Source organism: Lupinus angustifolius, chromosome LG06 (assembly GCF_001865875.1).
Source record: "Lupinus angustifolius cultivar Tanjil chromosome LG06, LupAngTanjil_v1.0, whole genome shotgun sequence".
Taxonomy (NCBI): domain Eukaryota; kingdom Viridiplantae; phylum Streptophyta; class Magnoliopsida; order Fabales; family Fabaceae; genus Lupinus; species Lupinus angustifolius.
In genome coordinates, this window is record NC_032014.1 from 3,266,917 (window position 1) to 3,280,977 (window position 14,061).

At 31.1% G+C, this 14,061-nt stretch overlaps 2 protein-coding genes and 1 long non-coding RNA gene across 3 annotated transcripts in view; 2 read left to right on the plus strand and 1 right to left on the minus strand.

Annotated features, from left to right (window-relative positions):
* LOC109348986 overlaps positions 1-14,061 on the plus strand; it is a 15,419-nt gene continuing 1,358 nt past the window's right edge. The window contains exons 1-5 of the mRNA XM_019589620.1: positions 1-12; positions 11,876-11,995; positions 13,245-13,366; positions 13,649-13,748; positions 13,890-13,976. Of these exons, the coding sequence (XP_019445165.1) occupies positions 11,933-11,995; positions 13,245-13,366; positions 13,649-13,748; positions 13,890-13,976 (372 nt within the window). The 5' untranslated portion in view covers positions 1-12; positions 11,876-11,932. The remainder of the gene's footprint in view (positions 13-11,875; positions 11,996-13,244; positions 13,367-13,648; positions 13,749-13,889; positions 13,977-14,061) is intronic.
* Positions 1,115-14,061, plus strand: part of LOC109348987 — a 24,297-nt gene continuing 11,350 nt past the window's right edge. Inside the window, exons 1-2 of the long non-coding RNA XR_002107841.1 lie at positions 1,115-1,126; positions 1,517-1,522. This is a non-coding gene — a long non-coding RNA (uncharacterized LOC109348987). The remainder of the gene's footprint in view (positions 1,127-1,516; positions 1,523-14,061) is intronic.
* Positions 2,084-8,793, minus strand: LOC109348983 (MLO-like protein 10). Its single transcript, XM_019589614.1, has 15 exons — positions 8,367-8,793; positions 7,263-7,320; positions 6,953-7,179; positions 5,867-5,983; positions 5,213-5,273; positions 4,973-5,061; positions 4,797-4,871; positions 4,626-4,714; positions 4,449-4,498; positions 4,305-4,345; positions 4,057-4,230; positions 3,709-3,744; positions 3,540-3,607; positions 3,292-3,352; positions 2,084-2,741 (listed from the first exon to the last, which is right to left on the minus strand). The coding sequence occupies exons 1-15, from the start codon at positions 8,571-8,573 to the stop codon at positions 2,319-2,321; spliced, it is 1,776 nt and encodes a 591-aa protein (XP_019445159.1). The 5' UTR covers positions 8,574-8,793; the 3' UTR covers positions 2,084-2,318.

The window sequence follows — 14,061 nt, forward strand, 5'->3', positions numbered from 1 at the left end:
GAAACAAATTATGTTTTAAAAACTCAATTTATATTTATACTTTATTTTCAGTTTACCATTATTTATCATTTCACTCTTTCACCTCCTATATCCCAAAGAAGTTAGCTTAGTTTAGTTTCCGGTATGTGTTAAATAAAATTATTTAATAAATTTTAAAAGATCAAACCAAGCATATTTTTCAATGTGTTTTAAATATATTTTTTTCTTATCTATTTAAAATAATACGCTTACTCAAAACACTTGTGAACCTTTTCTTTTATTAAACTCTAAATTCTAGCTGGGGTCCTTTTCGGATAAAACAAGCATCTCATCCTTTAAAGTAATGTTGAATGAAAACATTCCTAAAATAAAAAGGAAAAAAAACATTTTATGGGATTGAGAATATTTCACAATCAGTTGGCAGCTCAGAAAACTGTGTTCGGAGCTGTATAAAAAAAATGTTCTGTAATCCACAAAGTGTGTGTCATAATGACGAGTGATGAAGTTTTTTTGGATGTCGGAAAATCCTAAAACTTAATAGGGGAAGAATAATATCCTATAAGTATATATAGAGATGAAGTTCATTTCCTAATTATTCTAATTGTTTTTATTTTAATTAGAATTTTAGCATTTTTATTTTTTTTATATATTTCGAAACTTTATAAAATTAATATGTATTAATTATTTTTCTCTTTATTGTCTTAAATAAAGTGTGAATATAGTTTTTTATGAATTATTTAGTAAAAATATATTATTTTGTATTGGAAATAATACGTTTAATGATTGCATTAATATGCCTCTAAAGCTAAAGTGATAATTAAAATAAGACATATGAAAAGTATAATTTTTCTATCTTCCTTTAAGGTCACGTACATAAATTAAGACAGCCATTAAACATGTAAACTATCAATTTAAAATAATATATTTTTACTAAAACACCTCTAATAATGTTTATTGAAATTACTAAGGCTATTTATGACAATATAAACAAAACAGAATATAAGGAAAAATAATTAATATTTATTGTTTTCTTAAACAATAAATAATAGTAATAAATGTAAATATTAATAAAAGTAATAAAAATAATTAACATTTCTTAAAGTAATAAAACTACATTGTTCCCAAGAAGTAAGAAAAGTAAATATTGGTAAAGAAACAATTAAAATAGGACACAAATAATATACATTTCATATATATATAAATATATATTAAGAAATTTCATTTTTCATCAACGACTATACACTTAATTTTAATTAGGATACTTTATGAGACACAAAATTCCCATATGGAAGGCCCAAATTTAGTTTTGAATCTTTCAAAAAGTATCTACATATGGAAGACATAGTTATTTTTTAGACATAGCATGTCTTACCAAATGTTCAAGAAAATATCTCACGGAATGGTTAGTCAGCTTTACAATGATTAGTCCTAGCAGGTAAATATATATTAGCTTAACAGATAAGCACATCATCTTCATATCATGATATCATAGTAATAACATTCTGATAGGCTTTTGTACATACAGTGTTGACCAAAGTTGGATGTGTCTCTCACTTTTGCAACAAAATTACTTATGTGTTGTTTTGCATTAAATAAGTTGAAGAATATTTAGCACTTTAGACAAACCAACCTGGCATTCCTTGAATATAAACATCTTATATATGTTAAATAAGTTTTATTTTTAAAATTCAAATACGCCAAGATTATCTGTTACTCATGATTCTTCTCCCTTTTCCACTTTTCTCGGTTTCATCCATCATGTGCAACATAAACAATCACGGGTATGGATCGCACAAGATATGGACCATCACACTTCCATTTACATACCAAATTATTGTCCACTACTTGACAATATAGTGACATGATCCCTATTCATCTTTGACAACAATAGAAAATTAAAAACTAAGAACCAACAGAAACTCTAATACATTTTAGACAAAACTAGTGTAAGTAACTGAGTAATTTTACAAGAATAACTTTAAGGTAGTGGTTAGATAAAGTCCATACTAGTTCTAAGATTTGAGCTCCTAATATTGTAGATATGGTTCATTCTAGTAGCTAATCACACTCATCAGGACCATCAAGTATATAAGAAATGTATATCAAAAGATTCTTTTCTCTCCCTTATGTATATGCCTTTGCTCAAGCATGGATCAGAGCGAGAGAATTTTTTTTATTACTGACACCAGTGATTTATAAACAATAATCAATATACAAATATTAAAACTGATCATCTCAAGTTTAAAAATATTATCATATACATGTAGAAAGTGTCATAGACCAAGAAGGTGAAAATATAGTTAAAATAAGGGGAAAAAAAGGATAATATGGAATGAAAGTTATAATAATTCTACGTCATGGTTCTTTTCTATAGGGCTAGGCTTGACAAATGAGAAGTCACCTTGAATGTTGGTTTCTTCAGTATTTTCTTCTACTTGTTGCTGATGACCATTATCCACATTTACAACCAAGGTCGTTGACGATGATGTTGGAGACAATTGAATATCAGATTGATATTCATCTTCATCCTCATATATTGATGTGTGAGTTGAATGGCCAGTAGTTTTTAAACGGTGAAGTGTGGGTCGAGAAGAATGCAGTTTTGTTGAACCAATGGTGGTGCTTCCATCCATGTCCATGGCTCGCATGGTGGATTTTCCTAGCTTTACTACTCCCTGCTTCTTTTTTACTGTCATGTGCCATTTCCTTAATGCTTTGGCTGTATGTTCATCAAATATTGATTTTTTCAAACTTGAACCCATCTGCAAGTATGTTTATCATGATAATTACGTTGTCAATTAAACAAATTTCAAAACTTAATGACTTTACCTTATTAGTGAGGAAAAGTTTTAGGACATGTTGAAAATAGCATTATCAAAATTAATTTTTACTATTAACATCGTAGTGTTCTTAAGTATAACCCTGAGTTGCACTTAAAAAAAGTAGTTGGGATAATGATAAGATTGTTATCAAGAGTGATCAACTGATAAATGATACGCAATGAGCAAATATCAGATGGGTTTGCCAATTGGGGTTGTGCTAAGTGGGTTGAAAGCTCCACCTTGGGCCTTGGCCATAAATGGATTAGTCCTATAAAAGCTGTTCAAACTTTTTTAAATGGATAAGTATAGGGTTTTATTGCCATTTGGAACTATGAGTAATTTAGTACTTTTCTTATCTAAAATGTGTCTTTATTCCCTCCTTTCTCTTGTTTTTGGATAAACAAGACACTTGTATCATTGGTCTCTGCTAAGTTCAGGCAAGAAAATGTCTCAAATAATATGGCAGTAAGGAAATAGAAATAGTAGCTACCTGAGTAACAAGAGCATATAATGGAAGGGTACTGTAGCTGCAGAGGCATAGCATAATGACCCTGCAAAACATGAGAATTAATAAAAAAACTGTCCTGTATTATGGGCTTCAATTAATCAATCATTATAATGCTTGATGTGTCTATAACCATCCACTAGATATATTCATATAAAGGGACCAGCTATTATACCAAAGTATGAAATGCATAATCAGGCAGGCCATATTATTCAGATCATAGGCTTACTTACCCTAAAGCTAATTCAACAACTGCAAGCTTGTAGTCAATACGGAAACAGTTTGTTAGCCCAAATGAGTACTGCAAATAAAGAAATTATTCTTTCATCATCCAGAAATATAAACAACAAAAAGATATTATTAGTCAATATTCAAGATTAAGGAGTAAATAAGGGTCAGTACCCATGTCCACAAGATATATGTTATTTGGAATGCAATCTGCAAGTATAAGAAAACCAGATGGCTATTATCTTCAATTTGAAAATAAATAATAGTAACCTCTTTAAGATAAACCTTTAAACTCTCACTAGTGGAGGTTAATATAGGCAGTTTAATGACCCACTTTATAATAGAAAATCTATCATAGTATCTTAAATTTTGCAAATTCGAGTGAGGAGAAAACATTTGCTGGTATGTTATCTTCAAAATTAGTATGATATCATTACCAATTTTTATTTCCTAAAGGCTACATTCAACTTTGTTATTGAAAACATTTGAATAGATTCTGCTAAAAGGAAACTCGTTGAATACCTGGAACAAAGCAAAATGGATAAGATGGAGAACTAATTGAGGCTGACCAAACCAAAAGTATCTGTCCGAGGCTTGAACAAGAGGAATCCCTTGAACAACTGCATGTCTCTCTGTGATTTCAAGAGCCATCTTTGTCAATATGACTTGAAGTTCTGTTCCAACAGCCAAAATTATCTGCAACCATTTAAACTAATTGTAGATCTCATTCTCAACCAATTTGAGAATTTCAAACACAACAGAATGCTTACAACAACAGGAATTAAGGCTGCCCAAATTCGAGTTTGCCATCCTGAAAAAATATATATCATTAACCAACTTTCATCCTTTAATTAAATTTTGAAATTCAGAATTATTAAATCTTATAGGAATCCATGAAGAATGTAGTTCCTCACCATTAACATTTAGGAGCAGGAAAACTACAACTGATGCCCAGAGTACAGGACTGCCAAGATAAAGGACAAGATTAAGCAAACATTTAGAACTAGTTCTAGGAGGAAAACCAACACATTATATAATATAATGTAATGCTGCATATGCATTGTGTCATTGTGTCAAAGATTGTTTGTTACCTGACTCCGACAACTACCTTGAAGTCATCTTCCAAGGATCTTTTGATGTACTTTCGGAAGTTAAATTTACTTCCAGGGGCTAAGTGGACCTATAAATAAATAATGACACTGTCAAAAAGGAAGGTAATCCATAATGAAACGAGTATATTTGATGAAAATTGCAAGACTCACAGCGATAAACCCATTGCGCAAAGTTTGGAAATCAACCTTGCCCACAGAACTATAGAACTGCCTAAAGAAGCAGCCCTGGAGAAATAAAAGAGAGAGAAAGATATGGTACATCATCCCTTTAAAATGAGCATAAGAAATTGAAGGGAAAGTAAGAAGATTATTAAGATGGGTCTCACAATATAGAATAAGATTGAAATCTTCGTCCAAAAACTTGCATGGGCTCTCACAAATGATGTTTCATGAGTAAGCCTGAATCTTGAAGCATCTGCTCATATGCATATCAAATACCAAATATAGTTATGAGGTCTCATATAGCAGTATTTTAAAGTAGCATTGATAGAAGTTATTAGTAATTCTGAAGGACTATAAATTTTACTCTAGAAGAAGAAAAACATATACATGATTGGAACTCATACCAATGGATAACTCATACCCATGAGTTGAAGTCTCCTCCTCCCATGCCTTCCAGCCACGTATCTGAAGAAATAAAAAAGACTCAAATCATCATTATTTGGACTAATTAATCAGGCTATGTAAGTGCAGTTTATTTGCCATTTAAGTCCTTTTTCCCTTGATAGGGTGATTTCTCATTTTTCATAGATCAGACAAGTTTTCTTTCTGCTTCTCCATGGGGAATTCAATGAGCCTCGACATGGTCTTGGGTTAAGGTTATTGTTAGATTGTTTCATACAATGCCTTCGCCCTACTTACAACTGCATCCACTATGTTCTATTCCATGTTATAGAGCACTAGCACCTATAGTAAAGGTTTCTTTCTCTCAATAGAAAAAGAAAAAGAAAACAAATACATGAGACTACAATATTTAAGGATTCAGTGTTTCCCTGAGGATAGGTGCTTTAACAGAACTCTAATCGCATTTAGTTTCATCAATATATGTCTGAAATTAAACCAGTTTATGTCTCATAACCTAAAGTTATGACCATATAATACATAAACTGCCATACTCATACTTCTAAAGCAATAAGATGTCATAAGCTGGGTAAGATTTCATGTCCTTTAAGCACAGATATGGACAAATATTTGAACAATTCTAAAAAAAAAGAATGAACCTTTAGCCTCCCAAGAAGCATTGTGACAGCACTGTAAAGCACATGAATGATTGCTAAGAAGAATATGAGGATGTGTAACTGGTGCAATCCATTCACAGATAGAAGTGGCACATGTCCCTATAACCACCAACAATTAGATTAGCAACTATTGATAGGAAACAAAATTGAAAATAAAGTCAGGAAGTGGAAAAAGAAAACCTTTGATGTTGTGCTCACATAATTAGATAAATTAAAACACCAATGTAACTATAGAAGGGGTGGAACTTACAGAGAATTTGCATAAAACCAAAGACAAGATCTCAATAAACACTGATAATCAGGGTGAAATATATCATCCCCTACTCCAAGCAAGCTTATTCTATAAGTACTCTTAAAAACTAACAGATAAGATATGTATTCAGTTTTGTTTTCTCAAAAGAACAAGTAATAGTCAAGCAATTGCTTTTATTTTGTCAACCTACACCTATAAACGGTGCTTTGAATGGGGAAAAAAATCTGTCAATCAAAATGCCGTTAACAAGGCTAAAAACTCTATTTCTGTTTCTTCAAACAAAAAACACACAATCTTTAATAAAAGCAAGCTATTTCAGGAATGGAAATCACTTGTCTTAAACGATGTTTCATTTCATGTCCAAAGTAAATCAGAGTACTTCATTTTATTACTTTTTATTTTGTTTTTTATTTGATCCATGTGTTAACATATAATTAGCTTGAGATAGTGAATAAGGCACTGTTGCGAAGATCCCCATAAATTATTTCAGTGTTTCTCCTTATATAAAGAAGCTCAACAAACCAAAAAAATAAATAGAAATACTAGGTGTAAGGCAATCAGAGGATACATGGGTTGCAAAACCAATTTATTAGTGGCAAAAAATGTCCAAGATCATTAACGTAGAGCACTACATATATAACTATTGTTTTGTTACCCATTACCCTTAGAGGCAATGATTAAGGAAAAACAAAATATAATTTTTTATTGTAATATGAAATACATAATTTATTTTATTAAGTATAGCACTTTCCAAAGCAAGTTTCATTTATAAATAAATAGAAGAAAATAAAATGGAAATACAGTTAGTTAGTTACCTCGTCGCTGCATTTGTACGAGGTAGCATCAGCAGCTAAATATCTACGTTCATAAGAAAAAAGTTTCCTACGGTGTTCCCCTCCACTACTTGATGCATTGTTGGTGCCTTTTTCTCTATATGGACATGGCAGCATTTTATCCGCAACACTTGCACTAATGCATATTTTGACTATGTAACTCTGCCCGAAAGTCAAAAGCAGTGAAATGAAACCTAAAATCATAAGCTCTGCAAAAAAAAAAGTGAAAAATAATTACTTATTCCACATGAAGTTATAACAGATATGAAGATATTAAATAAATAATTCTTACCAGCCTTAACCTTTTCTAGTGCTTCGAACAGAGCCATCTTTTGCCTATGTCCTAGCCACTGATGAAAGTGTCAAGTGTTAAGGTTCAGAAAACACGTGAAAATCCCAACAAATACTCATCATGATATCAACAAAACAGACCAATCTTCAACTTCATATATTTCAAAGACTTCAAATATTGTATCAGAATTGTAATTAATGGGAAAATAATTCTACGAAGTTCAAACGAGGAAAGAACAAAATAAATGGCTTCCTGTTATGTAAAATGATGAGATGCGTGGGCAACAGATAACTAACGTGAAACTTAGTGCTACGAATTCGTTAAACGAAAATTTTCAACTTTTCAGGGGAACTGAAAAACAAAATACAAACACATGACAATTACTTTTTATAGGCTGAATTTCAATTTTAATTTACAAGAATCCGAACGACAAGAATTGAACTTTGTCCATTACAAAACTTTAGAACTTAAAATATCTCCTTTTTATCTCCCTCTACCACTAAATTCATGAAATATGCCATATTTTATCTCCCTTTTTATTCTCTTATTAGAATTAGAAGGGTTATTCCCATTTTCACATTTTAGAAAACAAGATTCATATTTCTGAAATCGTTTTTCCTCTTTCTTTCTTTCTCACACTCTTCACTGTACTCAGATTTCTCTGTTCTTTCTGAAACTTTCATTTCATTGCCGCCCCATGGCCTTCACAATCTTTCTTCTTCTTCTTCTTCCTACTTTTTGCGATTGAGAAATGATCTTCTCTTTTCCCCACATTTCTGGACAATTTTATGGGATACCATTTGATTCTTTCATTTTCTTGAATTTTAGCGTCAATAAATATGCAAATACAAATTTATATCCCAAACATCACCTGAATATATTGTGCTAATAACATAACTACAAACCTAAATTATACAACTTTGGGAAGGTTGGTTAAATGAGCAACACAACACGGCCATTAGATTAAAGAAAAGGAAAAGAATGTACCCAAAAAAAAGAAAAGGGAAAGAAACCTATAGAAGGGACAGTTATATTAATGGGAAACGCACAAAAAGAGAATTAGTTACAAAAAAAGAAAAAACACACAACTCATTAGTGACATACCGTTCCAAGTTTATGAAGACTCTTCTCCAAAGTAATGGAAACCAAGATAAAAACAGTGCACACAGCAGCAACAGCCCAAGTTGGTGTCTGATCAAGCTCTCTCGAATTACCACTACTTTCACTTGCCGCCATACCATAACTTCCAAACCAGACCAGCATTGAAAACAGAACATAAAATAACAGTTTTTTCAACTTTGACTTAGACATTGGTATATGAAAAATTGAGAACAAAATCACCCAACACAAAACAAACACTCAAAACAAGGAGACAAAGGAAAACTGAAAATTGGGGTGCAAAATTTTAAATTATGTATTATATGTATCTTGGTTTCTTGTGTTTAAAGGACAAAGAAAACAGTTTTCAAATGTGATACATTTTTTGTTGGCTTTGAAAACGATGAATGAAGTTTGAGAAGCGCATGAATTTATTGATGTGTGGTGTTGAAGTAGTCGTAGGCTCAGCCTGTTTGGTAAGTGAAGCTACCTTTTTCAGTATAAAGAAAAGAAATGGAGTGCCCCAAATAATAGTTTTGGTCAGAGAAAACACTGAAAACTAAACTAAAAATATAAGCCCTGAAAAGGAAAGAAATGAAGTCCCCAGCAATATTGTTTGAGTTTACCTTTGATTATATTTATTATTCAAGAGAGATTGGAAAAGTGAATAAAAGATTTTTTTGTTTTGTTTTTAGTGCCCAACTGGAAAATAATGTGCTCCTAAATATTGGATCTTTTTGCTCTTTTAATTTCTAATGATCTTAAAGCAATATGGCTCATCGATGGTTAGAGCCTGACGAATTGCTGGTCCCAACAGTGCTATCATGGGGGGATGTTTCTACTTAGACGTTGTAGATCTAGAAAATGAATCTAGTCTGAATGATCTAGAATCATGTAAGATTGTGACATATAACTTTAAAAAGATTTGAATAATATAGATTTTAAAATATTTATACACAAAATATTATTATAAATGGTAAAATTAAATCTGGGCCTCACAATTCCAATATACTTTAGAGTATCCCAGCCCTTGGATCTAAGGGCAGTGAGTAATAAATATGTGGTAATTACATTTGAGATGGAAATTTTTGGTTACATTTGAGTGTGATTGACAAGTAAAAGTCACCAATGATACCGGATGGTGAGTGAAAAAAATTGTAAATAATAAAACTCACCGAATCAATAATCATAATCTCTGAATCATTGCCTAAGGAGATATAATTGTTGACCTTCATGTAAAATAATAATTTTAATAGTTTTTTAAGGTAGGTCCATCAAAGTGCTTGTTCAAAATATTGACTTCACAGATTTGAGGGCAGAGGAACGATTTTTTTTACATTTCATGTCTTGGCCCCGTCAAGCATCCCATGAGATGATAAGAAGCCACACCACAAAAAATATAATGTTATACTGTAAATCAAAATCTTAGTTGTTGGACTTGTTGAGCAATGTCTGCGCCTCAGATTATTGGATAGTCGCATTAGTATTGAGCATGAGAATATCAGTTATAAGTAAGATATTACGATTTTAATCAAAATTTAAGACAATGATTTCATTGATTTTTTCATTTATAAACTATTACAATCACCTCTCATATCCAATTGAAACTCGGAGTATCACTCATATAGAAAATATCAAAATTACACATTTAACTCAAAATTCATGTTATAACATGCACCAATTTAAAACATAATATGGGCATAAACTCGTGTTAAATTTATAATCCTTATTATTTAATAATGTACTATAGAGTAAAATAATTATAAACAAAATTGACCCAAACTCAGTAATAAAGTCTTCTTCAACTTCAATTTCTTATCTCCCTGTTCCTTTCACAAATTCAGTCGTGCTTGAATTCAAAGTCCCAACAATAGTGCCACCACAGCTTAACAAAACGCGCCATTGAATAAGCCTTGTGCAAGTGGCTTCTTTGACCACTAGGCGTTCTTAAAAAATTTAATATATTTTATCTCCTTTATTATTACTGGGGCATTCCTATTATTAACATGTTTTTATTGAGTGTAAAATCTATGCACAGACAATTTAAGTTGTTTACACTATCAGCACATCATCCACTATTGATTTGTAATACTTTTATTTGAAAGTCAATACTAACTAACAAATGAATGACGTGAATTTGTTGACAGTGAAAAATCACTTATATTATCAGTGTATACATATTGAATTTGTTTCTATTTCGCAATATTTTTTATTTTAGAAGTTAAATAAATAATAAAGGTAAATCACTGGAGTAAATTTTGGTTCAAACTTTTTAACTTGTTGGGAAATATAAAATTAATGTAAGAACAATTCAAGAATGAAAAAGTCGTTTACAACTATTAATGAAAATTAATAGTATTATTTTTCTAAAAACGTCACGTTTATACTTTTGTTTTCGAAATTCACACGAAACAGTAATGTGAATTTCTAAGCACGTACAACAGGTAAGGTATGATAAAAAATTGTTTTCACCCAAATTCAAATTAACTAATAAAGTCGTTCAAATTTGTTTGAGGCATGCTAGAAAAAAAATAGTTGGACTTTTTGTAATAAAAATAAATAAAACATTAAATGATTAAAATTTATAAGAGGGTCAGATCAAATAATATCATTGATACTTGGTTTTTATATTATGTAAAAACAAAGTTTGAGAGGATAAAAATATTTTGTAGATAATAATAATCATGTGACAATCATTTATCAGCTTTAGCAATACATCATTACTAAAATAAAAAATTGAACAAAAGTTATATTTACTTTATATACTAGTACATATTGTATATATATTATATTATTTATAGGAAAAGAATTAAGCAAACATCAAGAACTTTTTTTCTTTCTTTTTTTATCATTTATTTATTCTTTAAACTTAAAAGAAAAAATAAATGGACAAAATGGTAAATATAAGACATGCAAAACATCAATTGTTTTTGGGCTAAAAAAGAATTTCGGGCAAGCAAACCCAACTTCAATGGGATGTACATGGATAACCGGACACGAGAATAAAATATTTGTTCATGTTAGGAGATAGTTTATCTCCTTAAATTTATTCACAATTGACATATATCTTTTATAATATATTTTAAAATGAAAACTTCTTGAAAAAAGAGAAAACAAAATACATGTCAAACTAAAAATGGATTTAAAGAGAGATAAACTATCTCTTATTATAAGGAGATATTTTATTTTAATAATATAATATTCTATTAAATTCTAAAAAACTAAAATTTGAAACTAATTGAAAGAATAAACAACAGAAAAAGAAAAAGGAAATTATTTTTTTATTCAAAAAAAAGATTTACACTATCATTAAATCATACACCATTGATTTGTTAAATAAAAAACAGTACACAGATTTTAAATTAAACAAAAAAAACAAAAAAAACAAAACAAAACAGTTACGTGGTAAACGTGTTAATAACGGAAACAAGAAGACAGCGCTTGATAATATCAAAGCGCAAGGCCAAAAACATCGATCTATTTTTTCTGTTGTTTTTCGTCTTCTACGAGGAAAGAAACAGTATTAGAAAAATTTGGTTCTCATTTTTGGGTCTGAATCTTTATCTGAAGAAATGGCTGCTACTGCTCTATCAACCTCGATCGTTATGGTGAAGACTCCAGAAACACAATTTCTTTCAGCTGATTCATTAAATTTATCACTGTCATTGTGCACCACTCAAAAACTTCTCCTTTTGTTTTCTCACAGTACAATTGCACATTCTCGTTTTAAATGGATTTCTGCTGTTTTTCCGTCTATCAAGTTTATAGTTTTTTTATATGTATGTATGATTCACTGGTATTATTTATTTCCAAATCAATATATTTCTTTAATATAAAATGGGGAAAAGAAAGGATTTTTAGGATGGTTTTAGTTGTTTGTGATTTTTTGCTTCCTGCTATGTTTAATGCCTTGATCAGACTCATACCGTTTTGCTAAAGAGTTCAATGAATGTGCACCTACAGAGTAATGATGTAAAGCTTTTTGCACATATACATTCATGTATGCCTTTTATTTAGCGGTTAATAATGACTTACATTCAGCAGTGAATATGAACAGCGAATGATGTACTAACAACCTTCCTTTGATTATGTACAAAATTCAATGACCAACCAAACTTGTTGCAGCTATGTTTTGCTTGAAATTATTGATTAAAACAATAGCCAAATGTTAGTTTCATGCCATAGGTACTAGGTTGACAGTACTTTGTGGTAAGCAGTATGCTGTTTGTTACTTGTCATATAATTAGAAGACTTTCTTTACATTGTGAAGTACCATGGGTTGGTATGTGTTACGCAGTTCAAAAGGTAGCTGCGAGAATTCGTTAACTACGTGTCACACTATGCTTGATTTAGGGTGAGAATGAAGAGGTAGAAGATGAGAAGGTGAAAAATGGTTGTGTGCCTAGACTTGATTGTTTGTGCCTAGAGACATTGCTATTGTTCGTATGTTGTTTGTGACTTGTGACCAAAATTCTACACAGCCTGTTTTTGTTCTGGCCTCATTTTGAGGAGGAGGATGATACATACACGATACATGTTCCTTCCTTTTTGTTTTTATATGGATTTGTGCTGAAGTTAGTGTTAGCACATTGCTAGTAGCATACTGGCATGTTAATGTAATAGTTGGACCACATAATCCTGATATTAGAAGATGCGGTCTTGTGTAAGGTACTTGAGTGGATCCTCCACTTCCAAGCTTTTAAGGCTTTTGTATCTGTATTAACCATTGGAAAATAAGTTAATGAATCATCTAAACGCATTCAGGCTAAGTATGTTGTGTAAAACTTACTATTCTACATATGAATGGTAACTTGAAGCAGCTTAACATCCCCCTCTCACCATTTGTAGTGTTTCCAGGAAATCTAATATTCAAATTATTTAATGTCAGGTTCCCCGTTAAAGCAGATGGATAAACACTTCTTGAAAATCAACTCCAGTGAGCATTTTTCAGGTTCCTCTGTTAAGGCTAAAACAGCACGTAACCTGCCACTTCTAGTTCGAGCAGGATAGGACATAACCTTATGATGCATTTATTTTGTACATGACTTGATGACTATTTAGCATACAAACCTAAAAATTGTTTGGTAACAATAAATATCATCTGACAGCTATGACTGTTTCATTTTTGTTTTTTAATAAATTGTGTTATGCTTGTTAGCCATGTTTTACATTGAAGTTATTTTTGTTGTCTTAGATTTTGTTACAAGAATGATATATACTTAACTAGCAGGTATAACTTATAGGCCTATGCTAACTCTTTTGTGCTATTTATCTCTCTGCTAGTACAGTGGAGATGGTGATAGACCCAATGGTGGAAGTATCTTTGTTGGTGGCTTTGTATTGGGAGGAATAATTGTTGGAACACTAGGTTGTGTATATGCACCTCAGGTATGTATGCAGAACAGGCGTGTCCATTTTGGACTTTTACACCTCTTGAAAAGGGAGAGCTCCACGATGAATCGACTATTTTTTCAATATTTTTCTTTAAGGCTCATGAAATGTTTGACTTCTATGTTACTAAATTTCCAGATAAGCAAGGCATTAGTTGGAGCTGACAGTAAAGATTTCATGAGGAAACTTCCAAAATTTATGTATGATGAGGAAAAAGCTCTGGAGGTAATAAATTAATCAAATTATCCATGCAGTTATCATTCATTTGAAACCATGCTCATTGTGTGTGTCTAAATGTCTTTGAAATAGG

Bases quoted from the DNA above. Each gene is read 5' to 3' on its own strand.
- LOC109348983 (XM_019589614.1), bottom strand. From the start codon at position 8,573: ATGTCTAAGTCAAAGTTGAAAAAACTGTTATTTTATGTTCTGTTTTCA. The intron at 5,062-5,212 runs GTATGAGTTCCA...GCATATGAGCAG, and splicing joins TGGGTATGAGTTATCCATTG to ATGCTTCAAGATTCAGGCTT. The intron at 4,346-4,448 runs GTGAGGAACTAC...ATATTTTTTCAG, and splicing joins CCTGCTCCTAAATGTTAATG to GATGGCAAACTCGAATTTGG.